The following is a 27276-nucleotide window of genomic DNA, read 5'->3' as shown; positions in this document are numbered from 1 at the left end:
ATTTACCTGGGTCCTTTATGATTAAAGTTAAAGTAAAATTGGACTGTAATTTAATTAATATCTACAGTACCACTGCTTTCTATACACAGAGTATGCAGTTTGCATAGGGAACCATCCCAATTGCTAAGGGTTTTTTTACATTTTTTTTGTTATATATATGTATATCTGTATATAATATAGATATATATATTACATTTTTTAAAATGCATTTTACAGTGTAGGCAGTAGTCTTAAGCACACGTGATGTGCCATTCCCGCATCTGCGCCCGCCCCTCACCTTATGTTTGCAGCTGACCAATTGTTGGACGCTGAGAAAAGAAAAAGTTAAAACATCTCAAGATGAAGCCAGTGTATCTTTGCCAATACAATTCTGCTAAGGGCACCCATTTGGCCAGTAGCAGCCATGTATATACACTACCATTCAAAAGTTTGGGGTCAGGAAGATTTGTTTTACATAAATTAATACTCTCATTCAGTAAACATACATTAAATTGATCAAAAGTGACAGTAAAGACGTACTACATTGTAAGAGTAAGCACCGAATCTAAACGATCTGGAAAAGTGGACTTATACGATTACATTTTAAAATATATTCAAATAGAAAATAGTTATTTTAAACTGTAAAAATATTTCACAATATTGCTGTGGTCAGTGGTCAGTGGTCAAATCAATGCAGCATCTGTCTGCAAAAAATAAATAAAAATGCAGCTAAAAGAAGTTGTCAACAAAATTATGCAATTGTTTAAATGCAACTGCTGACAATTCCTTAAAATGACATAGTTTACCAATAAATTCTGTATCCAGTTCATCTGCATATGTATCGATATCCACTCAAATGTTCAAATTACTAACAACTATAACTGAATTAAAGCTGCAGTAGGTAACTTTTGTAAAAATATATTTTTTTACACCATTCATGGCGAGTACACCATGAATCCATTTTCCAAACCGTGTTTTTAGCTTGTCCTGAATCACTAGGCTGCACCTATAATAAGTGTTTATATTCAGACTATTTTAGATTGCTTCGGGGGTACCGCGGCAGAGTAACCCAGTACCTTTGTGATTCTTCATAGACATAAACAGAGAGAAGTAGTTCCGGCTACGATGTTCTTCCGCAAGACGCAAGCAGTTCTGTTTATTAACCGCTAGAGCGTCAAAAGTTACCTACCGCAGCTTTAAGTTTCAATGAATTTTCACAAACGCTGCTGCCTTGATGCCATTAAGAAGTCATTACAGAGGGAGAATTTGGAATACAATAAAATGTTTGGGGTCTTTTCTAGGTACCTCTCTTAAAAAGTAGCATGAAGTTCCCCCCTGCGGATAAAATCACTTTTAAAAATTAGTATTCAAAGATCCAATCTCCAAAGCCTTTAAATTGTTCCTATGCTTCTGGATAACAAGATCATTAGACATTTAAGTTCCTGATATTTAAACTGTGGTATTAAAGTAATCACACAACCCCATCTTTAAGAAATATACCCTGTTTACCAAATTGAGTGACTAAGTCGTTTCATTTCACAGAATCCCAGTGACCCTCAGGTAACGCCGAGCTCTAGAGACTGATATTACAGTGAGCCGTGAATGTTGACATCCTGTTGAGACACAGCCAGTCTCTGTGAAAGTGCAGTTGATCTATATCGGGCTTTGTAGCTCACTGCTGTCCTGCAGCACTAATTCTGCTCCGTTGCCCACAGGAAGATTTCCTCAATTATTGATGTTAAAAGCTCTGTGTAACCCTCCCCCTGTACCTTTGGGATGCTTTCATGCCTGAAGACACAGAAGTGTCTCACGTGACACAGATCCTTTGTCTCTCTCTTCTGCTCTTGTATTGAGTGTTTAATAATGAAGTGTCTGTATAAGTGAAGGGCTTCGAGATGACCGTGCTCTAAAAGTCAGACTTTACTCTAAAACAGTCGTTGTAGTGTTGTGTCATGGGCTCAGTTAGCAAACTAAATTATCAATTCACAGGCAAACTTTCTGGATATTCATTATGTACCATGTTCTTTTTTTGCATAAAGTATTATGTAAGCTCCTTAACTACTGTAAGGATTCAGGCTAAGCTTTAATATAATCCTCTATAGAAAGAAATAATTCACCCACAAAGGAATATGATTTATGTTTCATGGAACAAAAAAAAAATGAGTTTAGGCTGCACTTTTTTCATTCATTGAGGATTTTATATCTATACTGATAAATATAATACAAATAAAGAATACAATTTAAGTATTTTGTTTTTAATTAATACTGATTCAGCAAGGAAGCAATCAATTGATCAAAGGTGATCGTATAGTAATTTATATAATATAATATATCAAGGTAATATAGAAGTAGTCTATATATAATTGCCTTATACCATCATATATATAATATTCTCAACAGCATAAGAACTGCATAGATGTTGACCATTTTAATTTTCCCCTTTGTATGTGTAGGACTACTTGATGGCGCTGTCTCTGCAGCAGGAACAGCAGGCCTCAGACCTGGGTTGGGAACAGATCCCAGAAGGCATCAGTGATCTAGAGCTGGCCAAGAAGCTGCAGGAGGAGGAGGACCGCAGAGCTTCACAGTACTATCAGGAGCAGGAACAGGCACAGGCAGCAGCGGCGGCGGCTGCGCAGGCACAGGTGAGTTGATAAACAAACATATACTTAAGATCATTTATCATATATGGGCCATTTTCCACAATTACACATTCAATCTGACATAACATCACATTAATGCCATGGCGATCCAGACTTGGAGGCGGCTGGAAGGCTGTTGCTTTAGTTGTTTAGGAGGATAAATAACACCTAGCAAACCATGAACGTAAATTTGCGATGAATTGACAGATCTGTTCTTCCATACAGTAACATACATCTGAGTGAAGCAGATTATTTGAAAAAAAAAAAAAATTTGAATGGCAGGGAAGTTGTTCTACAGATCAATTGTTGATTGGATGAAGGCGGATCTGATTGCAAGCTTGCAGTCGATTGTAACAAAGGGGCAGGGTTTAAGTGAACTGAAGGATTGGAAAAGTTTGGCATACCAGACAAAAGTTTTTTCATTTCAAAGGAAGATCAAATTCTGCCATTTTCATTTTTTTACGTTTTTTTAAACATACGCATGGGTGAATTATTTACAGTAAGAACAATAGCATGTATTTCATTTCATGCCTACTTTAAACAGTTAAAATAAGAGGTTAATTTGTTCCTCTCCTGTCAGGGACAACAACCAGCAGTGGATGCCGACCAGGTGGATAAAGTAGCAGCTGCTGGAGCCTCAGCGGGGGGAGCCATGGCTTCTCCAAGCCCTGGAAAACAGCCTTTAACGGGGGAACGCAAACCCAAGAAGGAAGCCAAGGACAAAGACAAATGCATCTTGTTGTAACAGCACTGGCCTCTACGTGGAGTTTGAAATGGGCAGCAGTTTAATTCCAGTGGCTCTGCAATGCATCTCCCAGCCTGAGGTGGAGAAAGATTAGACGACAGAGATGAAGTGTGATAGACGGAGAGGACTTGCCATTCTCAAGCCACTTGTGCCTGACTTTAACCCTCAGAGTTCTGAAGATGCAGACAAGAAGAGAGGGGTGTCACTACAAGGACTATCACTACATCTTTCGTAGAGCTGGCCAAATGTTCTCAGCAGGAAAACCACTTCAGTGCACTACTTTGTGTGGGTTCACCAGGAAGTTTTTTTGTTGTTGTTTTTAGTAAAACAAGGTAATGCACACATAGCAGTAGTCAAAAAGACCCCCCCCCCATGGCACTACTTTTTTTCATTATACAAAGCGTTTTCTTTTTTGTGAATTTCCGTTATTTGCTGTTGTTTATAAGCTATTTTCTACCAGGTTGCCCCTACATATGCATATGTAAATTTGTTGTATTGGTCAGTTTCTTTTATTTAACTGAAGGATACCTGAGATCTTTTAATGAATGGCCGTTCACATGAAAAGGTAGCAAGCCAAGAAGTCATTTGGCAAAGGTTATGTCTCAGGACATGATGTAGGCCATCATAGTTCTTTGCCTGGCAGTTTGATGCCAAATTTTTCATTGTTGATATTGTAGGAGAAGTGACCTCAATTTAAGACGGTGAGATCTTGATGAAACAAATGCTTTTAAAAAGGGTTTCCTTATTAGGCAGTATAAAATCCAGTTTGTTATTTAAATGTGTCTACAAAAGAATGTTTGCAAATAGGACATTAACTGTTAATATCAGTGAACAACTGACACTACCATTAATGTAAATAGCTTTAAAATATCAAGATCAGTAGATTATATTAAATTCATGGTCAACTTTTACCTTTAAAAGTTTGGTTCATATTTGACTTATAAAATGATTAGGATCGTTACCATGAAATTTGGCATTGCTCCGTGAACTACAGTGTTAATTGCCCAAAAAAACGAATGGTTCTTGTAAAGAAATCTTATCTTTGTTCATAATGGTTTGTTTTCCGCAAATGAAATCGGTTTTTACAAAGGGCCGATGTTGATATTGAAATATGAAGAGCAGGTTGGCCAGTTCTTGAAAGTAATAGCAAGAGGAAATTTAGCACTTCTGTTAATCGGGCAAGCTACACTGTTATCGCCCTATGGTGATAGTCTGAAAATGGACACTGGCCGAATAGACGAGCTGACCGATATATCGGCTTATCACTAGGTCTAGCTGTAATTTTCACACTCTTTCATGTACATTGTACATACTCATATATGCTATATGGATGTAAGGTAGGAAATGATTACTTAAGCCCATTCTGTTCCAGTGCTGCCTACTAAGAGACAAGGTCTTTTCTATCCAAACATTCCAGCTAAATGCCTTGAACTGAGCAGTGTACTGAGGTTTAGGCTCAGGGAAACGCTAAAGTTGGGCTATTTTACCTGTTGTTCTGCTCTCACAATGCAAGAATGAACAACTCCTGCATGTAGATGAGCTTTAAGATGGTGAAGTCATCAGTTTTCCTGGTGGTTGACGTTACATGCGAGCACAGAAGATGCCGTTTATGCTAGTCATGGGCTGGAGCTGTTCATTTGACATTTGGTCCCTCAGTTGCCAATACTCTCTGTATATAAAAAGCCTTACAATATTTACAGTATCTTTTATACTGACAAAAATAGGAGAGACAAGACTGAGACAATCTGTAGACCTTACCATAGACGGAAAACCGCACAGGCCTTCACAGAAGGAACATATCCATGAGTGTCTTGCAAACAGTTTGATGTGTGTTAGCTTACTTGGTAACAGATATAGATTCAAATTGTGTTAAATCTGAAACACAGGGTTTTATTTAAAATAGGCCACTTTGTTAAGGCTAGTTTGCACCAGAAAAAGACAGTTGCGACACTCTTATAGACTCCCATTGGAAGCAGGGAATGTGGAAGTTCCAAACATAATATTTCCAGCGCTAAACCCCATGCATTTCAGTGTGTACCAAGCACATTCACTGGTAATTTGATTAAAGGACTGCATTTTGTGACTGAGTTAGTTTATGTTCTTCGTTAGATATTAACAAGTTAAATTCTAATGTAGTCTACGCTATAGAAGGAACCCCTCCCCTGGCAACTATCGGTTCCACCTAAACACATTAAAACAGATTCTTAGCGCCAGTAACTACATGAACCATATGATTACATTGCGGTGAGATCAAAGGTGTCGCAACCCCTTTCAATGGCTCTAACTGGTTCACATTGAAGTAGAGCCATGTTTAATTTTTAAAGCGTTCCATAAAACAATAGGTTACTGTCATAACACCGGTTCTCTAAAACATTGAGTGGAGAGATCAACCTATGGGAAGGACATCCGCCCCTAACCTCTGCAGAAACATCCAGTTGTACCAAGTCTGGCTAGACAGACAGAAGCGCGCAGCCAATGCCAGGTAAGGTACCACCCCCTTACCTGAGAGCATACATGGGCTGCACGCATCACTAATCTCCAATAAGTATATTCAGTTCTTGTGCGGCAAGTGGGGCAAAGCTGGTGGATCTCTCCACTCAATGTTTCAGAGAACCGGGGTTACAACAGTAACCTATTGTTCCCTTTCATCATTTTGTGTTTGAGATCCACCTATGGGAGAGACATGGACAGGTCCCTGATCGCAGCGTACGTGAACATGATGCCCCTGCAGGTGAGGCAGAAAATAATTCAGAACTTTCCATATGGTCAAAAGCTCTAAATAATTTGTGCGCGCTGAACGTAGTCTGCTCGGCCACAAACCCTGCAGTTTGAGATATGTGTGATATCGCACTGTCGCTCCCTGCCTGAAGTGTAAGAGGAAATTAATTTGTTAGAGAATGCGTTCTTGTGAGAGATGTGTGCTTATTGTACTAAACTCAGTTCAAGCCCCAGAAAAATAACTTTGAGCTGGAGTGAAATTGCTCTTGTTTACCTTCACCTTCACTGTGATGTGAGCAAGCACACAGGCCATGTTCTGCATCACTCTCTTTTGAGAATTGGCTAAAATCAGCCAATCATCTATATATGTCAGGATTTTGAGCTCCGCTATTCTTAGTGGCTCCAAACCCGCCTCTGCACACAGACAAACACAAAACACAGGGATTGAGTGCGAGCCCAAATGACTGTGAATTTGTAACATATGCCTTGGTAGGCGAAACTAAGAAACTTCCTGTGTGGAGGATAAATGCTCATGTGGAAAAAAGGCATCTTTCAGATCAATCCATGTGAACCAATCATTTTGTTTTATTGCACAAGAGAAAACGTTGTGGGTTAAAATTCAAAAATGTTATTTCCTTTTATTTTATTTTATTTCCATGTCCATGTTAAACCACTGCGGGTTGGCACCCGAATGAGGAAAAAGGGGCCCTCAGGTTGAGAACTTTCTCTTCTTGTACAATGGAGAAGAACTACTCTAACTTGTGTCCAATGGGCTGGTCGCCCAACTGCAAATGGTTAAACTGGTACTGAAAAGCCCCTGGAGCTGAACATCAGGTAGGCCACTTTCTGTTGCCATCTGAAGACGTAGAGTTGATGGGCTTCTTAGCTGCAGCTGCAGCGTAAGATGTCTTACCCCAGGGCTTCACTGGCTGTTTCAGCTGCTGGCTAGGTGGCCTGTTGCAAGCCTTGGGTTTGGCGGTGTTATGATATGCCCGTCCTGTGGCAAAGATTTGAGGGGGCTGAGCTGGGGGCTTCTGCGGAGTATAGCTTTCCTAGGCATCACAGCTTAAACACCCCATTATCATCACACCGTTGTTGCATGACAGCAACAGCAGAGCCTAAAAGAACCTGGCCAGGTTCCACCGGAGCACCAGGTATTCGTCTTTTCTCGCTGCTGGGCAGACCAGAGAGATTTAGCCAGAGGCCTCGTTCCCCCACAACGGACAGGGACATTCGCAGGACCAGATCATTCATTGTCACAATCTCCTGCCACAGCGTAGGGTGATGGTGAGCCCTTCTCCAAATGTTTGCTCCTATCCTCCAATAGCTCCGCCTTGTAGAGGAGAGGGAAACATTAAGTGCTTGTACAGAGAGAGCAGACACCTTGTACAAGGCCTGGAAGACAGAAGCTGGAAAAGGTGCATCTTTTTAGGGAGGACTGGCATCGGGGGTGCCATTAGACCTCCCTGAAAGGGGTTAGGATGTCTTGCAATCAATGGTGGGAGGGTATCCCATACAACACGCTGACATATCCTTAACTTCAAGACCCGCGAAGCCATGCTTCACATCGAGTTTAAGGAAGTCCCCTTGGTGGAGCGAGGCAATGGCTGAAGTTTTCCAGTAGTGGAAGCGCTTCTTCCGCATGCTTTAACCCCGTGCACACAATTCAGAAAGGATGGGTATACTTGCGGTGATGAAGGAACTGCAGGCGGCAGGGCATGCATGTGACTGCAAGCTCGAAAGGGTAACCAGGAGCGGATAGTTTTGTATTTTCCACTGGAGATGTGAAAGCGCAAACACAGGTGGGCAGCCTGTGGAAAATCGAGGTAGCGAGCATGAGTGGCTTGCAACCAAGAAAAAGAAATCGCAACAAAACTAACGTTCTATCATGCCTGGCGGAAGCTGATCAGGAATAGATATTCCTCCTGTTGACTGTAGTGAAGTCAGCAAAACTGCCCAGCAGAGAGGCCGCGGGAAGCTAATAATAACTGGAGATTAGTGATGCGTGCAGCCCATATGCTCTCAGGAGTGGGGCCTTACCTGGCATTGGCTGCGCGCTTCGGGGTGTCTTGCCAGACTTGGTGCAATTGGATGCTTCTGCAGAGTTCATGGGCGGATGCCCTTACCATAGTTCGATCTCGAACACAAGATGATTAAAGAGAATTCTTAATGCCACTTGTAAACTGGACATTTTCTGAGGGCTCTGTTCTTCATGTAATGTTAGACAAAAAAAAAATCAATGAAAATTACACATTCTAGAACTTTTGTATAATGCGTGCAATTTTAAAATAACTTAAGCCTATCACTCATAGCCTGATTTTCATCCCTGTTAAATTAAATTCAATCTGACTGTCTATAGTCCAGTGGTTCCCAATCCTTGTCCTGGAGAACCCCCATAACTGCACATTGTAGATGTCTTCCTATTCAAACACACCTGTTCAACTTATCAGCTCATAACAGTGAAGAATCCAAGACAGGGGTGTTGAACTCAATTCCTGGAGTGCCGGAGCCCTGCAGAGTTTTGTTCCAACCCTGCTCCAACACACATACAATGTAGTTTTCAAATTTGCCTGAAGGACTTGATTAATTGGTTCGGGGTGGTTAATTAGGATTGAATCTAAACTCTGCAGGGCACCAGACCTCCGGGAGTTGAGTTTGACACCCCTGCTCCAAGACCTCAAAATGTGTGCGTCAGATAAGAGAGACACCAAAGACGTGCAGTGTTGGGGGTTCTCCATGGACCAGGATTGGGAACAACTGGTCCACACCAACAGATTAAAACCATGTGCTGCATTTCTGTCATCTGCTGCTTTAAACGCTCAAGCTTTTTAAAGTTTTCATTGTTTATCATCTGAAAAAAAAAAACATCTGTCTGAAAGTATTCCAATGATATTTCATCATTTGTGAAATACCCTATATAATTAAGATCGCTTAGGAAAACTTTATAGTTATCCTTTATATGAACAGCCCTTTAAACTTTATAGTTCTAACTACCATTTCAACCCCAATTGGGCTTTTAAGAGAAATAGTATATATTTTAAGTTGTTCTTGCCCGAGATTAATTAGTTGTCATCTTAATAGTGTTAAACCAGAAAGTGCAAAACGGTACGTTTTAGTCTGTATTTGTCATGTTCTTATCATTCCTGAAGGTACACTATAATGTTATGGTTTCATACTACACAAACTAGGTATAGATTCACTTTCATAAATATCAGTAATCTTCTTTCACCTCTGCAACTGGTGTTAAACTGTAGGAAGCACAAGCTTGTCAGTATAGAGTTGGGAGAGAAATGCTTTGAAGGGTTTCTACTGAGATTGGTGGGGTGAAATTGGATATAAGATAAAATCATCCATCTTCATCAAACTTGGGAAAACAGACTTTTCATTCTGTAAACAAGCTAACACTTATGTTCTGATTCAAACACTTCCTCAACTGATACACTTGCAGGTAAGGTTAAATATGGGCATTCCAAGGTGTTTTTGATCAGTGTCATGTCTGATAAAGGAGTGATTAAGGACAATGTGCAACAGACTTCTCCAGCACACACAACATGTACCCGCTGTGCATTAGCTTGTTATTTGTATTGATTGCCAATAACGTTTTTCTTCTGTAATGTGCTTCAGCTTTAACCATTTGCTTCGAAAGTGATCTTATTAACTGCAGATGTGTAAATTGTCACAAGAATGTGTTACTGGTATACATACTTATATGTCATATTTATAGAAAGGATTTGTGGGTTCAATCTCCATGAAGAAAATAGGAAGTCCATTTTAAAGAGTAAATAGATGGGAAATGGCTTGAAACTGTTTAATATATTTAACTAATGCTATTTTTAACCTTAAAAGTAATATCACTAAATGTTCGAAGGCCTTGTCTGCTTAGTTGGCCATTGGTGTGCGGCACCCACTGAAGCTCCATTATAGGTCCTAGACCATTTTAGTTCTTTATGCACTGTTACATGGAATGCACTAGATGAGAAATATACCTCTTTTTATACAAAATTACAGCCGAACCGGATTCATAAAATCATTTTTTGCAATAAGGCTTGTACTTTTGGAGCTTAAAGAACTGAATACAAATACCTTTCTAATGGTTGATTTCCACCCTAAATGCTGCCATTTAGATGCTGTGTTCCTTGCCCTTCCAGATGTACATGAAATGTTTGCAAGATTTCTCATGCATATAATTTGATGTTTTCATATCTTAGTGCCATCAAGCGATATGGGATTGAAAGCAAAAAAGTTGATCCATGATGACAGGGCATTACAGAGGGTGATGATATTAATTTCAACTGATATTGAAATGCCACACATGCTTTCTGTCAATAATGGGAAAGGGAAAGTTTTCTCCTGGTGCGTTTATCTTGTCAATTTTACTGGGTCAGTCCATAATGGAAATGCCGTTGTGATGCATGTTTAACAGCTGAATACAACATGTACTTCGAAATCATTTTATGAAACAGTCCCATTACAATTTCTATTTTATATCCTTTATATGTGTATATTTACACAAAACATTTTAACTTAGCAAACAGAAGAAAAAAATCTGGATACTTAGAAGGGTCAACCTTTTGTTGCGTGTAAGGTTTATTAATGACCAAAAAACATTTATGTAGCCCAATAGTGTCAAAAGTAGATGGACAACTTTTCTGTAATAAATGCCTTAGACAAGGGACGATATGTCTGAATAAAGGAAATCTGGTTCGTGAGTCTGTGTGATTCTTCTGATTTTCATTCAGTCTTCAACTTCGTTAAAGTTTTTCTTCCACAGACTGTGGGCAGACACGGCTACAGATACAGAAGCAAACTATACAGATATGGTCATAATCCACATAATTTAATTTACTTGTAAAATCATCAAAAAAAAAAGTCACATGTTGAAATGTTAAAGGAATTACAGGTTTGTCTAGTGCTACACACAGTAGTCTGCCCAAAGGGTATGAGAGTATCTGAAACAAAGCCATCTAAACAAACACTGGTTAAGAAATAAGCTGTACATTTGCACCTATAGAACGTCAGGAAAACAGGAGAATGTATGTGCACAATTGTTGTTTACAGGTCACCAGAGAACAGTTCAGGAAACAAAACAAAAAACCTACATCTAAAGCCTTTTATAAAGTCAACAAAATCAACCAAATTGGATCTTTACAATAATCTAATGGCTATAAGGTTCAGCCAATTAAAAGCATCAGAAGTTAAAAAAAAAAAAAGTATTTATATTTTTCACTGCAGAGTCCGATACTAGAACCTTCCTTTGAAGGGCTTGAATCCTCCGCTGCCACCGGCCATGGGAACATTAGTGATCTGCACAATTCTGTTCATACCAGAGGAGGAATGACTGCAGAAAGAAACAATCAGACAAATCAACACACAGGCAAAAGTCAACATGTTAATGAAAGGTGTAAGAATGTTATTTAATAAATGTTCCTGTAAATGTGCAAGACTCCCGATTCATTAACCACCATGAGTAAATAAATAGCAAACTAACAAGGTGCAGTAAATGATAAAACTATTTGGGCCACAAAGCAGTGTCTATAAGTGGAGGCGACTGACACCAGAAACCTTGCACAGTCAAAAATGTACTCATTCAGATTCATATATGCATGCTAGAACCGCAGGAGTCCTGATAAACTGAAAGATCATGATTAAAGAGAACTAAACAAAACATTCCATTTAGTAGAGACTAACAAAATGTTCAGTGCTTCGGTCCACTTAAAACAATTATTAATTTGAACAAAAGAATTAAGAAAACTAACTTTGAGTCAATTATTTATTCATGAAGAGTTGTTTTGTTATTGGACGAGCATTTGTCAACAAATCTATAACTAATGATCCGTTATTTTTAAACAGTGCCTGGTCACCACCTCTTGGCATAGCAAAACTGATAAAATACGCGTCAATTTCAAAAGGTGATTTACTCGATTTTGAATGCTACGACTTCTTATCCCACTACTTCCATTATTCAAATGTTTGTACACCAAAATAACAAGGCTGCAGACTACAACCAAATAGTCGCCCTTTTTTATTTTACATTTTATTTTTAAAGAGGTCGCACTGGTGCAAAATCTTTATATAATTATATTTATAATGAATGCACCGGCAATTTCGTTAACAGTGCATCCAGTCAGTCTCTGTTTTTATGAGAAACATGAAACAGTGGACGAAACAAATAACAAAACTGCACTACTCGTTTGAACTGTGCAGTGCTTCGAGTGTAGAGTCTGGTTTAATACTTGCAAAGTCAGAATTTGTGCGAAGGTGCGTGCAGCAAAATAATGGAATACAGAAGAAACAATGGATGGTTTTCGAGCTAAAGTAAAAGACTACTTCTTAAACCAGAGAAGGTGAACATGTTGGTATTCTTGTGAGAAAAAAGCATGCTAGCACCGTCACCAACACCAAGTTTAGTTTTACTTTTCATTTAATCTTGAAAAGCTGATCTTTTGAGTTCACCTCGATATGTATGCTCCCTTTTTTTATTTGATTCCTCTGTGTTTGCCAAACGTTCTGTAATTTATTAGTCTGTATATAATACAGCATGTGCTTTATGTCATGCCTCATCTTATTAGTTTTTGTTAATAAAAGTTTTGTAAGCTAGTCATTGTATCTAAACGTTCTGTTGTAATACATTTTTTTAAATATATATTGCGACCAAATCATAAGCTCTTGTGACCAACAGAGAAAGTTAGTCACAAAAAAAGCGACCAGTGGGAAGAATGGGTCTGGAGCCCTGTAATGTGGTTGAAAAGACTGTTTGTGAAGCTGTTTCATATTTAACAAACTCCGCAGCTGCACTCTCTGGAGCAAAGGCAGTATGAACACAGAACTTGCATGCATGATGATCATACCATCAAAGGTTTTTCCAAAGTCCCTAGTCTTTGGTTTAGTGCATGTTTCACATCGCAATTGTCAGCATATCATGAGCAGTCACTGCCCATGTTAAATGAATGCAAGTTCACATCGTAAGCCTGACAGCTGACCCACTCATTCATTAACCTGGGCAGTGAACTGCTCTGCAGACTGATACTGGTAAAAAATAACCTTAGCTGAATCATAAGATTGATTAGCACGGAAGTTTGAATCGGGATTGTAATCTTAATTAATAGTGCAGCTCAAATGCATTCTGTATATGCATGATCAAAACAAACCTGGAGTGTGGTGCCATCATGCCGGGTCGACTGTCCCCCATTCGGTGGCTATCTGTGAATCCTCCGCTTTGTGAGCCCGCTGCCCCGTGCCATTCTTTCCTGGGGCCCTGATCACGTCCATGCCGCTCCACCACCACCTGTCTGCCACTGCCAAAGTGTTGCTAAAAGGAAGGATATATGGGGTTAAAATGTTATATCTTGGAACATGAAGAACGTGTCAGAGGCATGTTATGTACATGTTATGTACTACCTGCTCCCCTATGACCACAGGTCTGCCACTGTCTCGGCTGTTGAAGCTGGTTCTGCCACGGCTAGCTGTGGGCACCCCTCTCAAGACAGGTCCGGGACCCTCTCTGCCTGGACGTTCTGTACGCATCCGTGCTGCTCTGTAATACAGTCATCAGAAATCACTGATTACCAGCTGCTAGAGGAGAGCCAGGCCTGAAGCATTAGTCTTTGATAGCGTTCTAGACCAGGGCTATTCAATTGGTGGCCAATCATTTTAATCAGGCCTGAGGGAAGAGTACATGCAGGTCGCACACGTCACTTCCGGGGCTTGATCGTGCCTCGCCGGGGCTTCCTCGGGACCAACGACCAGGGTTTTTTGGCCCGACGAAAGCCCAGCTGGGGCTAGAGGAGGGGTTAGGAACAAAGGCGGGGTTTCTCCATGTCTAGAGAGCGTTTGCGCTGCGGATCATTTCAGAAAGATAACAGCTTTAACACCAGTATTAAAGACTTTTTAAAATAAGTTGAGCTCAAAACTCACTCTTAGTTAGCAGCAACTGTTTGAAATAACTCGATCCGATGTGGATTATAATCACTAAACAAGGCAGAAATATTTATAAGCGATTTATAAGCGATGTAAAAGACTATGTACGCTTAACATTAACGTTACCATAGTAAACATGGTAAATATGACCGCTTGGATAAATCAGACGTCAGCTTATTCTCTATCACAATTGTGTTTTTATTAAGTAACATTTTATCTGTCGTCTCGTTTCGTGAGTTTAGCCCCACGTTGCATATCATCAAAATATAATAATTATTTTTTTCGGGAGCTTTTATAAAAATAGAGTCTGCGCTGCGGATCATTTCAGAAAGATAACATAAGATATTTTGATGATATGGAGCTAAACTCACGAAACGAGACGACATAAAATGTTACCAGCATTAAACACTTTTTTAAATAAGTCAAACTCAAAACTCACTTTCATTCAGCGTCGAGTGTTTGAAATAACTAGATCCAATGTGGATTATAATCACGTAAACAAGGCAGAAATATTTATAAGCGATGTAAAAGATATGCACGCTAACCATGTTACCATAGTAAACATGGTAAATATGACCGCTTGAAGAAATCAGACGTCAGCTTCTTATTCTCTGTCACAATCGTGTATTTAGTAACTTATATTATCTGTCACAAGCCTCGTCTCAAGAGTTTAGCTCACGTTGCCTATCATAAAAAAAATATAATAATGTTTTTTGTTTGGGAGCTTTTATAAAAAAATAGATATTATCATTCATTCAAACAGACTCGACTGAATAAGCAGGCTATTTTCATTAGCGTTAAAAATAAATAAAATATAAGTAAGTGTATTTATGTGTGATTAATTTTGAATCCTGATAAATTAAATCAATATGATCAATGTATCACTTAAAACATTGATGCTTTTGAATTTTTGAATATAACAAAGCATGCAAACAAACGGCCGCTTTTATCATCTTCGTTTTGTGATCGCGCATGTTCCAGTGACTTTTTAGTTTTCAGATAACTTCTCTTTGTTGGTGAAATGATGTGGTTGCATGACGTTGTTCTGAGAGGCGTGTAAAGGGCGTGTTTTAGTGATGCGCAGCAGAGCTTCAGGCCCTGACTGTGGAAACCCTGCGCTATATATTGGCTTCGGTGCAACTGGCCCGAGGCTATTAGTCCCGCCCGGCCCGCTTTAAGCCATGGCTCGCACTGGCCCGACAGTGGAAATGCGGCTATTGTATTGCAACCCCTGAATCAGCTCTGCTCTAACTGTTTGCTAATTTGTAATGTAATACTTTAATGAATGACTAAAGAAATACCGTTCTTTATTTATATAAAAAATATCTCCAGTGAAATTCAGTAACTAAGTTAATTCTATAAAATTACTTATACCATATAATCTTGTCTGCTGAAAAAAAAAAAAAAAAAAAAATTATATTAGATTCCATGTCTAGACATTTTGTTTGACAGCTTCACTTGGTGATTATTTCACTTATGTCCGTTTTAGAGACGTTACAACTTTTTGATAAAGCTCTAATTTGTTTTCTTTTGGAAATGTTTAATTTATACTGAATGCATTTATGACTGTAAAGCATGTCTGTGTGTGTCAAAATCTAAAATACAAAATTGATCAAAAAAATTGTGATAGGTTTTTTTTGTCCATATCACATGGCCCTAGACAGAAAGCTCTTAGACTAAATCTAAAATATCTTAAACTCTTCCAAAGATGAACGGAGGTCTTACGGGTTTGGAACGACAACAGGGTGAGTCATTAATGACAATTTTCATTTTTGGCTGAACTAACCCTTTAAAGTTTTCAACAGGTAATAAATAACCAAATCTCGATTCCCCACCCTAGAGGACAGGAAGCACATACAGAAATATATTCATACCTGACATCTCCTTGTTTTGAATTCATTCCCCCATCAGTCTTCCAGCCAGTGTGGCTGCCGTCTCTGGGGGTACGAGAGTGGGCAATGGCGGGAGGTTGCACTCTGCCACCAGCTGGACGATCAGGCATAGACACCGGTCTGCGCTCATCACGGTCACGGATTTCTCTGCGATCACTGTCTCGCAGCTCTGTACGAGGTGGAGGTGGTGCTCTCCGCACGGTTTCAAAGTTTTTAGGAAAGCGCTCAAACCCAGAACCTTCACGCCGAGGAGCAGGTCGACTCTTCTTTGATTCAGGTTCCCCCTCAAACCGGTTGCGTCTGCAAAAAACAAGAAAAACATTCACTTGCTGCAGAATCACACATTTGAACGTGTGCTAATTTAGTAGGTCAGCGCTACCTGTATTATGTTCTCCCATATTCTAGTTTGACAAAAAGTGTCTGCTAAAAAGATTAAACAGAAGCTAAAATCTTTCGGCTGTGGGTTGGTCTCTTCTCCTGCCTTTTCTATTGTGTTTGGGTGTTGCATTTTTATTCATGAATGCCTACCTATCAAAGTTGTTAGACTGCACCGTTGAGGTCTGTTGGTATCGGTTCCGGTCTCTAGAGTTGAAATTATTAAAGCGGTTCTGTTGTCGATTGTTGTAATCTCCACCTTGACTGATCCGCCCCTCTGGCCCAGTCTGCATTTTTTTACCACTATTCCAGTACGGGTCTTCCCTCCTGCACAGACGGAGAAGAAAAAAAAACAACTACATTGACCATTTTGAACCTTAGGGACCACTAGACCCTAAAAATAAAAATCTAACAGTATTGTTCACACACCTTTGGTCAACATCACGTCCCCTCTTTAGGTTGTTTCGTTTCTCCTGCTCGTAACGCAACTGCTCCTGCTGCCGTCTCAGCTCCTCCCGTTCACGAGCCAAACGCTCCGCTTCCTTGCGTCGCTCCTGCACACACAAATTTTCAGCACGTCAATGTAAAAACAAGATCCCAGCTTCGAGTTCCCACAAGTAGGTGTATCGTGTCTGTACCTGCTCTATACGGATCCTCTCCCGTTCCAGTCTCTCTCTCTCCATGCGCTCACGTTCAAGTTTTTGTCTTTCCATCTCCAGCCTTTGCCGTTCTCTTATCAGGTTCTCCCGTTCCTCACGCTCACGCATAATACGGATGCGTTCCCTCTCCCGGCGCTCTCGTTCTGCTACCTCACGCCGTCTGGACATCATAACAAAACAGCGTTACAAAATGCAGCTTAAGCACTTTGCCAATTTATTTGCAAATAAAAAGGAATGCATGTCTACCTGCGCAGTTCCATAGCTCTGCGAACGTGTTCCATCCGGACCATGCGTTCACGCATCCTCTGTTCCTTCAACTTCTCAAACGGAAGGATATCTTTGTTGCCACCTTTGTTAAGCATGGGACGGCCTTTGACCATCTGCAAGTATGTTAAAGTACAAGTCAAACAAAATACTAAAGCGATTTTATAGTTTATGGTCTTACTAATTCAGATCATGTTTTCAAAGTTAACGGTTTAGGTCTTCTCAGAAAATAGTTAACCAACCTCCTCAGGTGGTATGAACCCTCTTGGGCGTCTGTTCATCATGATGGGTGGACCAGGCTGTAGAGAAAGAGACAATCAGACAACTTGGCCTTCATAAAAACATCTTTACAGGAAAATACAGTGCATACTGAGGATGTCTGTAGTACCTTCTCAAACCTCCCGCCCCTTCTGAAAGGGGGACGAGATTTATTGAAGTTTTGCCCTCCTTTTGCTTTGTTGATCACCATCATATTGCCTGGACTCTTTCCTGTGGATTGGAAGATATTAAAAGCATAACTATAAAGTTGAAATTTTCTTAAACTTCCTCAGTTGGTGAATACAATCAAACTGTAACATACGTCCATGTTTCTTCTCATCTTTCTTTGCTGCATCGGCTCCTAAACTGGAAGATGGTACATCAGATTTGTTGGTTTTGGAGTCCTGTTTTTTTATGTCTTTGCTGTCCTTCTCAGACGTTTTTTCTGATTTCTTCTCCTCCTTCTTGGATGAAACGGGGGTTCTACTGAACATAAAGGAAGGAATAACCAATGCAACTGACACTCCTCTTCTTTAAAATAATGGAAAGAGACTAAAACTAGATGAACTCTTACTTGCTAGAAGTTTTTGCTCCAATTGGAGTACGCTTTTCTCCAGAAATTTTACTGGAACTTGTCTTCTCTTCTCCCTCTTTCTTGGAGAAGTCCTTTTTGAATGGGTCAGTTTTCACCTATGAAGATGTTACCACGAGACCAGAGTTCAAGTTTCAAATACTTTTACCCCCCACAAAAGCACACAGTGTTGATTCTGTAGCATACAAGTTCTTACCCGGTCCACAGATATCTGTTGTCCATGGAGTTCTGTGTGGTCCAAATTAGAGATGCACCTGGTCACTTCTGCGCTGGATGACATGGTAACTAATCCATAACACTTGGCTCCTGGGCTACGAGCATTGGTGACCACTTTGGCACTAAAAACCTATATTGAATCAATATAAAAAAATAAATAAAAAAAACATTTTGAAAAAGCATGCGACCTCAATCCCTAATCACAAACATATTAATTATAAGCTAGTGCCTATTTGTTGCATACAAAGAGACTTCACCTTTCCATATTTGCCAAAGAGGTTCTTGAGATCAGCTGCTTTGGTGTTGGACGACAGGCCACTCACCCACAGATTGCGGGAAGAGCTGGTATTGCTGCTGTCACTTCCTGAAGTCAGATATAAGGCTTTATAAGACACTCTACTTTAACGACAACTTTTGAATCAGAGCAAAATAAGATTTCAAATAATTATGCTTATAGTTGTCTTAAATTTCAGATTTAAAAAATGTATAATACTGGTGTTTTATCACTTAGACCAAAGTACAAAGTAGTGTACAAAGTTATTGGGTAAACTATAAGTCTAATATTCCAAAAGGTAAACCCATTAAGGAAAGTCATACCTTTTTCATCTTTCGTAGACTTTGCATCTCTGTCTTTTGAAGAGCTAAAATGTAAATATTACGAGAGTGACAAAAAGAGAGAAATACTATAAGTATCAGAGTATGAGAGAAGACTGTGGGCATCGAGGTACATCTCCAAACAACAAAAGGTTATACAAATGTTCGGTGCATTACAGAAAAAGAACAAAACAAAAATCCCCATAGGCAAGGCTTGCACTCGGACAAACTCCAATTAGGCTTCTTTTTCTTGCTTTTCCACAGGGACAAGGTGGGTCAGGTTTTCTGCCAATTTATCCCTTGACCAATGACATCCTCAGGAGGGTGTTCAACTTCAGAGAGAATCACTTCACTGGACTGACAAACCCCTCTGACATCACTGGAACTATTGCTTTTTTTTTAACCCATTAGTAGTGACTGGAAAAGCAAGTGCCGGAAATGTGTGCGTAACAGGTGTTTTTTTCAGCTCCTTGTTTAACTCCACCAATTACCAAACTCGAAAAAAAAAAGGCAAACCAAACCAAAAGAGCAAAACCAAAGGCAGGGATTAGGTACAATGAACAACTTGTTATGGAAAAAATTCTTGCCGCTACCCACAATGATGAGTTCTTAGTGAGCTGGAACTTTGCAGTAGTATCTTAAAGAACTGACATAGAAAGACAAACCTCTTTGCTTGACCTGTCGCCCCAGTTGAAGAGGGGCCTTTCTTCCCAGAATCCTTTTCCTTGTCTCCCATTTCTCCTTTCTTCGAGGCTTCTCTGCTGTCCTTCTTGGCAGCGTCAGACATCAGCCCGTCATCTCTCTTACCATCCTTGTGGCCTTCTTTTGCTTCAGTCAGCGAGTCTGTCTCCTGCCCCATCTCAGCAGTGGCCTCAAGCTCTTCGCAGCTCTTGTCTGGCTCAGAATCTGGAAGTTTCACATGTTTACCTGTTTCCAGGAGATCATCGCCATCTACATCCAGCGTGATGGCATCTTCGGCTTGGATGGTGACGGATATATTGTCATCTTCAACTTCTTTTATGGACTCCGGAGGAGGTTCGCTCTCCAATGCCTCCATTTCTGGGATTTCAGGCTCGGCTTCTTTCTCAGCCTCAATCTCTGCATCAGGTTCGGACTCGGGCTCTGGTTCCACCTCTGCCTCAGGCTCAAGATCAGGCTCGACTCCTGCCTCAGCCTCAGGCTCTGCAAGGCCATCTTCACAGGAGGTGGTTTTAGAATTGTCACGAGTAGCATCATCAGTATCAGTTACATCTGAGGGATTTAACAAGCATAAAACATGGCAAAAAAAACACATTGTTTAACATTCAAATCTCTGTGCTACGTGACCTAAAAAGTACAACAAAAGAGCAAGTTTAATGTTAGTGGTCATCGTGGGTGAGGAAACCACAGGTAAACATAAAAACACATTCCTTAGAGTACAATGAAGCGGTTGAACAATCTTCTCATTACGATGAACATCACTATCTTGGTCCACATTTTGAAGGTTCCACAACTGGGTGACATCGACACACTTCTCTGCTCTACAGACATGCAATCAGCCTGAGTGAAGCCTCAAATCTATTCCATAATGCGATTCCTCCTGCCAGATGTCAATGTCTTGTGGTCACATTGAGAGTCTTATTACAAACACTTCTGCTGACCGTCCACTCGTTTTACAGCTGATGGAGGCCAATCAGAAACAGGGTGCCAAATCTTCTCTGATCCGTTGGAGGAAATCTAGCCTTGTTCACAGCACTCTGTCCAGTAACACGGGTAAAAATGGATGTCCACACTTGAATGTATTCAAAGCACAAGCAGTTATGTTGATATCCACTTAAGCCATGTCGGCCTTATTGCAGTCAGAAAGAAGTGTCAAGACTTTTGAGAACGAGGTTCATGTGTCCTATTCTGAGCAGTCAACAAAGGCATGCAGCCCGTCGCAGTCTCCTTTTCAGGAGGTAGTCCAGTCTCAACAGAAAGAAAGAGGCAGCCTGTTGAAGCTTGGATGGTGTTCTGAACAGAGGAAATGCTCTGAAGAGGTCTCCTCTTGCTGATGAAATGTGGTGGCAGGGTAATGTGCTCTTGAACGAATTAGATGATGGAGATTAGGAGGATCACTGATGTTAACACAAATGGTGAAGTGTTATCTGTCCTTTGATGCACAAACATGTTCCGGATGGGACGCTTTAATGTCCGTGATTTGTTGCAAAACCTGCTTTTTAACGCGCCTGACTAGAACGTTGCGATTGAAAAACAGCAAAAGAAAAAGGAAGAAAGAGACGTCCAACCGTCTGAAGCCTAAAAAACTAATATTACATCTCCACCCCAATAAGTGACCAGACATACCTTTTTCAGATTCCTCTTCCTCAGTTTCCTGAAAATAAAAACAAAAATTATATAAGAATTTATATAAAGTTCTAAAGAACGGGGAGGGGTCATTTCTGATACTTAGAATCGCACATTCAGTGTCAATAAAACAAACAGCATTTTTATATCCTCCTTTTGAAATCTGGGTAGGTCACAAATGGTATTTCCAGAAATATGCACTTAAAAGCTTAAAAAGATGATTTTGCCAGAAGCTTGAAAACCATTTAAATACATTTTAAAAGAATTTATTAAACCATAAATATATACTACCATTCAAAAGTTTGGTGTCGCTTATTTTCACCAAGGCTACATTTACTTGATAAATTCGGAAGAAACAGTAATAATGTGAAATATTACAATTTAAGATATGTTGGTTCGGTGGTTTGGGAAACATTTATTATTACCACAGTTGAAAACAGTTTTGCTAGATAATACTTTTGTGGAAACTGATTCAATTTCTTTCAGGATTCTTTGGTGAATATAAAGTTCAAAAGAACAGCGTTTACACGAAACAAAAAAATACTAGTATAAAAAGACATGTATTGGGGTATTTGACCATTACACGAACAGGGACTTAATTGTGATTACACTCTAAATACATAGACATCAATATGGAGCTGAGGACCGGGCTCTGTGTGGCTCATTTGAGTTTTTCCCAGACCAAACTTCTCTCTTTATGGACCTTGCTTTGTGCACTGTGGCCCAGTCATGCTGGGAAATAGAAAAGGTCCTTCCCCAAACTGCTATGTACCCCAAAATTGGATACATAGCATTGTGCAAAGCATCCTGGTATGCTGATGCAGAAAGATTTCCCTTCACTGGAAATAAGGAGCTTATCCCAACCTCTGAAAAATGGCCCCATATCATTATCATTCCTCCACCAAACGTTACATTTGATACAATGCAGTCAGGCAGATAACATTCTCCCAGTATCCGTCAAACCCAAACTGCCAAACAGAACTCGTTTTCACTGCTCCAGACTCCGAGTCCAGTGGCAGTGTGCTTCACACCACTCCATCTGATACTTGCTATTGTACTTGGCAATGTACACAGTTTTTGTGATATTAATGCTGGTGGATGTTTGGAGCTCTTCAGCCATGGAATTAGCTGAGTTTTGGCAACTTTTATTCATCATGCACTCAGTATCACAGTCTTCCACTTTTTGCAAAAAAATACCACATAGTTCACTGTGAAATATCTAGAAATTTCACCAACTGCTCACAGTTCCACACTTGAATAAAAAAATAAAACGGTTCAGATATCAGTGCATGTTATACCTGTGACTTATTACAATGTGACAGTACATAATTGCTTCAATTAATGTTACATCTTTTTAAATCTATAGTTGATTTTATATTCATTGCCAATGTACTAACATCTCAACTTAGGATGAAATGGCTCGTTTAAGAAGATAATTAGGCAACCTTCTACGGACACCTTGGCAATGGAATCGCCATTAGCTGATAAATGTTTTAGTTTACTCGCCAGACCATTATTTTGTGTATTTGGTCTATCAGAATGTTGAAAAGTTTTAATGTTGAAAAAACATTTTTCAAATACTGTACATTATTATAGGTCCTTTATGCCCTGCCTCTCTAACGCGTCGCTTTCTACGTCCCTCCTTCTGACAAGAGCAGTCTGCTCTGATTGGCCAGCTGACCCAGTGCATTGTGATTGGCCAAACACAGCAAGCACTTCTCACAGATGTAACGCCCTTTCCATAATAGCAAGCTTCATATTTAAAAAAAATAATAATTACAGTTAATGTTCTTAGTTTTACCATCAGTTCAAGCACGAAAGGGGAACAGAGTGGTGAAGCTTGTATGTGTTTGCAGTACACAAACCACAAATGGTTACGACAGCTGACTCCACCATGTGACCCTGACACTCTCTCTCTATCACACACAAACGCGATGCTCAAAACTCAGGATCTGAACAGTCAATAGCAAATACTTATACTAACACCAATAACAAAACATACTTCCAGTAGCTGATTCAGAAGCACCAGACTGTTGTAGCAAATCAGTAATACCTCCTCTCCCAGGTTCACGAAACGGTAAATCGATTAAATGTGTTGCTGTTCTGTTGCAAGTAATCTTAAAGATTCCTAAATGCCAAATAAAGTGCTTTTGCTTTCGCCTAGAAACACATAGCAGCTCCCTGACATGGCTGCTTCAACACTAACTGTAGTTTGTTCATAGTTTGGCTGGTCCTGCGACTTATAGTCAGGTGCGACTTATTTATCAACATTTATTTAACATGAACTGAGAGAAATGAACCAAACGAAAACATTGCCGTCTCCAGCCGCGAGAGGGCGCTCTATGCTGCTCAGTGCTGCTGTAGTCTACACTGAAAACAGAGCGCCCTCTCGCGGCTGTAGACGGTAATGTTTTCTCTTGGTGCTTGGTTCTAAATAAATGCGATTTATAATCCAGTGCGACTTATACTTAGGTGCAACTTATAGTCCAAAAAACACTGTACTGATAAGATACTACTACGAATTCTACTAAAAACAATATCAAATGCACTATGGATTAATGAGCTGCTGGGTTCCTGAATATAAATTACGTTGCCTGCATTTGCTTGTATTGGTTTTAGGGCTGAACGATATAGACAAAATTTCATATCTCGATTTTCATGCCAGATCTCTCGATATCGATACCATATGACTACATGTTCTTTTGCTAAACACGACCTGCACAACACGTCACTCTGGTTTACATCGTCTTTTCTGAATCCAAAATACTTCCAAATTATGGAAGATGATTTATGTTTTGGCACCAAGTCATATTCTGCACTGCCACCGGCCGCATTATCTCCCGCACTCATTTCTTTCTTTCTAATTTATTTGCTGTCTCTGTACAGTGTGCATAGACGTTGGAACAGGGGGGGCTGGGGGGACGGCCAGAGACAGGCGCGCTCAGAGCTAGTGCTGTCACTTTTGTGAAAAAATCATTTTCGATTTTTAAGACATAAGTGTTCATTAAATCGATTGTAAAATCGATTTTCCATGTCAAAAACAAAAAAAGGTTTCGTTTTTCAACGTCAAATAACGGACGAACGTAAACAGAGCGCTGGAAACGCACAAGTCAGCAATATTTCTTATTTATTGGCATGAAGTTTCGTGAAGAATAACAAACGACAACAGGAGTGCAACATTGTCGAAAAAATATATATGCAGAGGGGACGGCTGCCATAACAAAAGAAAAACATCACTGCAGGCTTCAACCCGCCTGCATTTATGATTTAGGCAATTCAAAAATCTCCAAGATTATTTTTAATAATGATTCAATCAATTTAAAAAAACTGTTCAAAAAATGAAACTTTAAATGGACTTGAGAACAGGCCATGTGTGTTTTTTTATTGAACGTAACCGACACTAGGCAGGCATATTGTAATGCGCGAAAAGGCGCAAAATAAGGCCATTACAAATTTATTGGACAGGAAAACAAGTCGATCAACATTTTCGGGGTCCAGAGCAGAGCGTTTTTTATTCACTATATGTCCAGCTGTTGAGAAGACGTGCTCCGACCGCACTGATGTCCCAGGGACACTCAGGTACAGCTGCGCACGGTGGGGGTATTACTGCCAAAAGCCGGTTGCTGTCAGCTTGCAATGGTCCTTTGCATAACTCGTCTACAGCGCCGCGAGACCTCCAGACCTTACATATTCTATTCCCAGTTCACCAGCCACTTACTTTTAAGTATTTCAGGAGAAGTGGATAAATTCACTTGTTGTAAACAGAGGTTGTAAATCCAACATATCCGATTCTCTGAACTGCGTCTGGGGCACAAACTAACACGGCGGCGCCCATCGCGCATACAGCTCAACTAACGCGATCGTTATAAAGGTGTTTAAACAACAATATACTTCAACTTGCATGTATTTGACAATCGGAAAATATAAGATATTTCATGCCATAACTAATACATTTGTGAATATTCTGAATAAAAAAGGAAAAATTATATAAAAGCAGATCATCATTCATTCAGCACTGTTGCTGCTGCGGTTTGTCACGTGACAAGCAATGACGCGTCACCATGGAAATGCCGCCCCCCTCTCACAATATAGTTCCCCCGTCCCTAGTGTGTGCACGCTGGCTTTAGCGGTGCAGTCAAGGGCACTCGTAAAACTGATGTTTGTTGTGACTGCCAGAGTTGTATGCAGGGCGAGCGCGGAGAGGGGAAATCTATATCGTCTATATCGTTGCTTTTTTCGATATTAATATCTTGAAAGTTCATATCTAGATATAGATACGATAAAGATATATCGTTCAGCCCTAATTGGTTTGCTAAAATCAAAAAAGGGATGATAATAGGTGAGCACCAGTCAATGAGATTGCCATGTGCACATTAGTTCCGCCCACTACCAGAAAACATGGAAGTACTTAAAGCTGAAGAATTCCAAAGGAACATTGTTATTCTGACAGGAAAATATAACAAAGAATATTGTTTACATGTAGCGTGTTTATTCTACATGTTCAGTAAAACTCTCTTTTTATGTGTGTGTGAGAAAGCGACGCAAGACGTGTGCCTTTACACTACAGTTTACAGAACGTCAAATACAGGTGCACTGCACATCCATTCAGATGGAGAGTGAAACTCTGAAGCACTCAGTCAGAGATCAGCTAGTGTAAATATGTGCTTAACTTATACTTAGCCTCTAACTCACACAATGGTGAGTAAAATCTAAGGATTCATTAGCCAGTGGCTAATAGACATCACTTAATCGCCCAGAGTGATGATTTAGTTGCATATGGGAGTGATTTACTCACAATGTAGAGGGTTATTAGGCAATGTACCACTACATCTTCAAAGAATGCAACATACATTATATAATACTTTTATATACGGTTCATAAAAATTCTAATATGGAGACTTAATTTATCAAATGATATAAGTCTTAAGAATTATCTTGGCCTAAAACAGTATTTTTTGCAGATTTTTATAAAATGGTACGTAACATGCATTCTAACATCTTGATCTTACATTAGTCCAGTTTCAATGAAACCAACACATTGCAATAATTCCTCTCCATACCTTAGAGAAGGATTCCTCCTCCATGATGGTGTCAGCTTCCAGATCGGTCTTCTTTCCTGCAGATGTGCAATAAAGCAATTCGGTCAACTTTATTAAAAAAAAGACATGGGAGAGGAAGAGTTCTGAGAGTGGGGTTTTACCTTTAGATTTGCTGTGTTTTCTCGTGGGTGTGTCAACTGATGCGGTGATCTCAATGTTGTCTGGATCTCCTCCTTCATCTTCTATTGCCTTCACAAAAGAACACGCGATCATTCAGATGATTACAGGAATTTCTGGTCAATAATACAGATCACACTGTGCTTTGCATAAATGATGCCTGATAGTGCAGCTGGTAAACACATGGCACGCAGAGGAATTAAAAAAAAAAAAGTTTAAACAAATTTGTAATAACCATATTTGAGCTAAAGTTATGCACAATGGGCATTGATAAAACTCGACCACTGATATGCATCCAATTGTTTTCATAGTAACAAATATTTATTTATATTAATAAACGCACCATTATTATATTTGATCATTCAACTGTTAAAGACTACACATAAATATTGTAAATTAAGAGGGTGAATTGGTTTAAAGCTGCAGCAAAAGACCCAAGCGCGTTGTCGCGGCATTCGCTTGCTAACGTAATTTAGCCTGCTTCACAAATGCTCATGGATTGGTTTCTGTAAATGTTCCACGTAAATTATATCACGCTTGGTGTCCACCTGCGGGCATTAAATATGTGTTGTTATTTAAAGCATTAAATCAGTCAGGAATGCAAACATATTTAATGATACAAATGGCTATGCTAACCCTGTAGCCAACAAGCTAGCTCGCGAGCATTTGTCCACACGCCACCGCGATTTGCTGTTTTAAATAAAATTTACCTGCTTCAGTCTTGCGATGAGTGTATTTTTTACCCCAGCAACATCCAAATTCCTACGTTTGAGCTCGGATTTGAGGTCTACCACACGTAAATCTGTAATCTTCTTAGACTCCGCTGAAATGGCCCCCGACGCCATTTTACCTGCGTAACCGACTGAGGCTGTTGCTAGCATAGG

General features: G+C 39.9%; 2 protein-coding genes across 4 annotated transcripts in view; one reads left to right on the top strand and one right to left on the bottom strand.

The window, feature by feature from the left end:
* The window catches only part of LOC128016969 (ubiquitin carboxyl-terminal hydrolase MINDY-2), a 27457-nt gene extending 16664 nt beyond the window's left edge, over positions 1 to 10793 (top strand). For both annotated transcript variants that reach the window (XM_052601984.1, XM_052601983.1), the window contains 2 exons: positions 2433 to 2624; positions 3202 to 10793. In XM_052601984.1, the coding sequence (XP_052457944.1) occupies positions 2433 to 2624; positions 3202 to 3366 (357 nt within the window). In that variant the 3' untranslated portion in view covers positions 3367 to 10793. The remainder of the gene's footprint in view (positions 1 to 2432; positions 2625 to 3201) is intronic.
* On the bottom strand, positions 10650 to 27276 carry LOC128016968 (SAFB-like transcription modulator). Of its 2 annotated transcripts, none has more exons than XM_052601981.1 (20): positions 27103 to 27276; positions 26377 to 26464; positions 26237 to 26292; positions 21177 to 21204; positions 19517 to 20102; positions 18855 to 18898; positions 18515 to 18621; positions 18238 to 18387; positions 18024 to 18139; positions 17772 to 17935; positions 17580 to 17680; positions 17434 to 17490; positions 17174 to 17307; positions 16907 to 17087; positions 16698 to 16822; positions 16422 to 16595; positions 15876 to 16193; positions 13483 to 13618; positions 13233 to 13393; positions 10650 to 11422 (listed from the first exon to the last, which is right to left on the bottom strand). In XM_052601981.1, the coding sequence occupies exons 1-20, from the start codon at positions 27271 to 27273 to the stop codon at positions 11326 to 11328; spliced, it is 2994 nt and encodes a 997-aa protein (XP_052457941.1). In that variant the 5' UTR covers positions 27274 to 27276; the 3' UTR covers positions 10650 to 11325. The 2 variants fall into 2 exon arrangements, with proteins under 2 accessions (XP_052457941.1, XP_052457942.1); XM_052601982.1 differs by having other exon boundaries at positions 17772 to 17932.

The sequence above is a fragment of the Carassius gibelio genome, chromosome A7, assembly GCF_023724105.1.
Source record: "Carassius gibelio isolate Cgi1373 ecotype wild population from Czech Republic chromosome A7, carGib1.2-hapl.c, whole genome shotgun sequence".
Lineage (NCBI taxonomy): Eukaryota > Metazoa > Chordata > Actinopteri > Cypriniformes > Cyprinidae > Carassius > Carassius gibelio.
The sequence above is the reverse complement of the archived record's forward strand: the minus strand, read 5'-3'. Positions and strand labels throughout refer to the sequence as shown.

Coding starts and splice junctions, on each gene's coding strand:
- LOC128016968 (XM_052601981.1), bottom strand. CDS start 27,273: ATGCTAGCAACAGCCTCAGTCGGTTACGCAGGTAAAATGGCGTCGGGG. Junction 26,293..26,376: donor AAAACACAGCAAATCTAAAG/GTAAAACCCCAC, acceptor GCACATCTGCAG/GAAAGAAGACCGATCTGGAA. Junction 17,491..17,579: donor GGGGCGGGAGGTTTGAGAAG/GTACTACAGACA, acceptor CTTTCTCTACAG/CCTGGTCCACCCATCATGAT.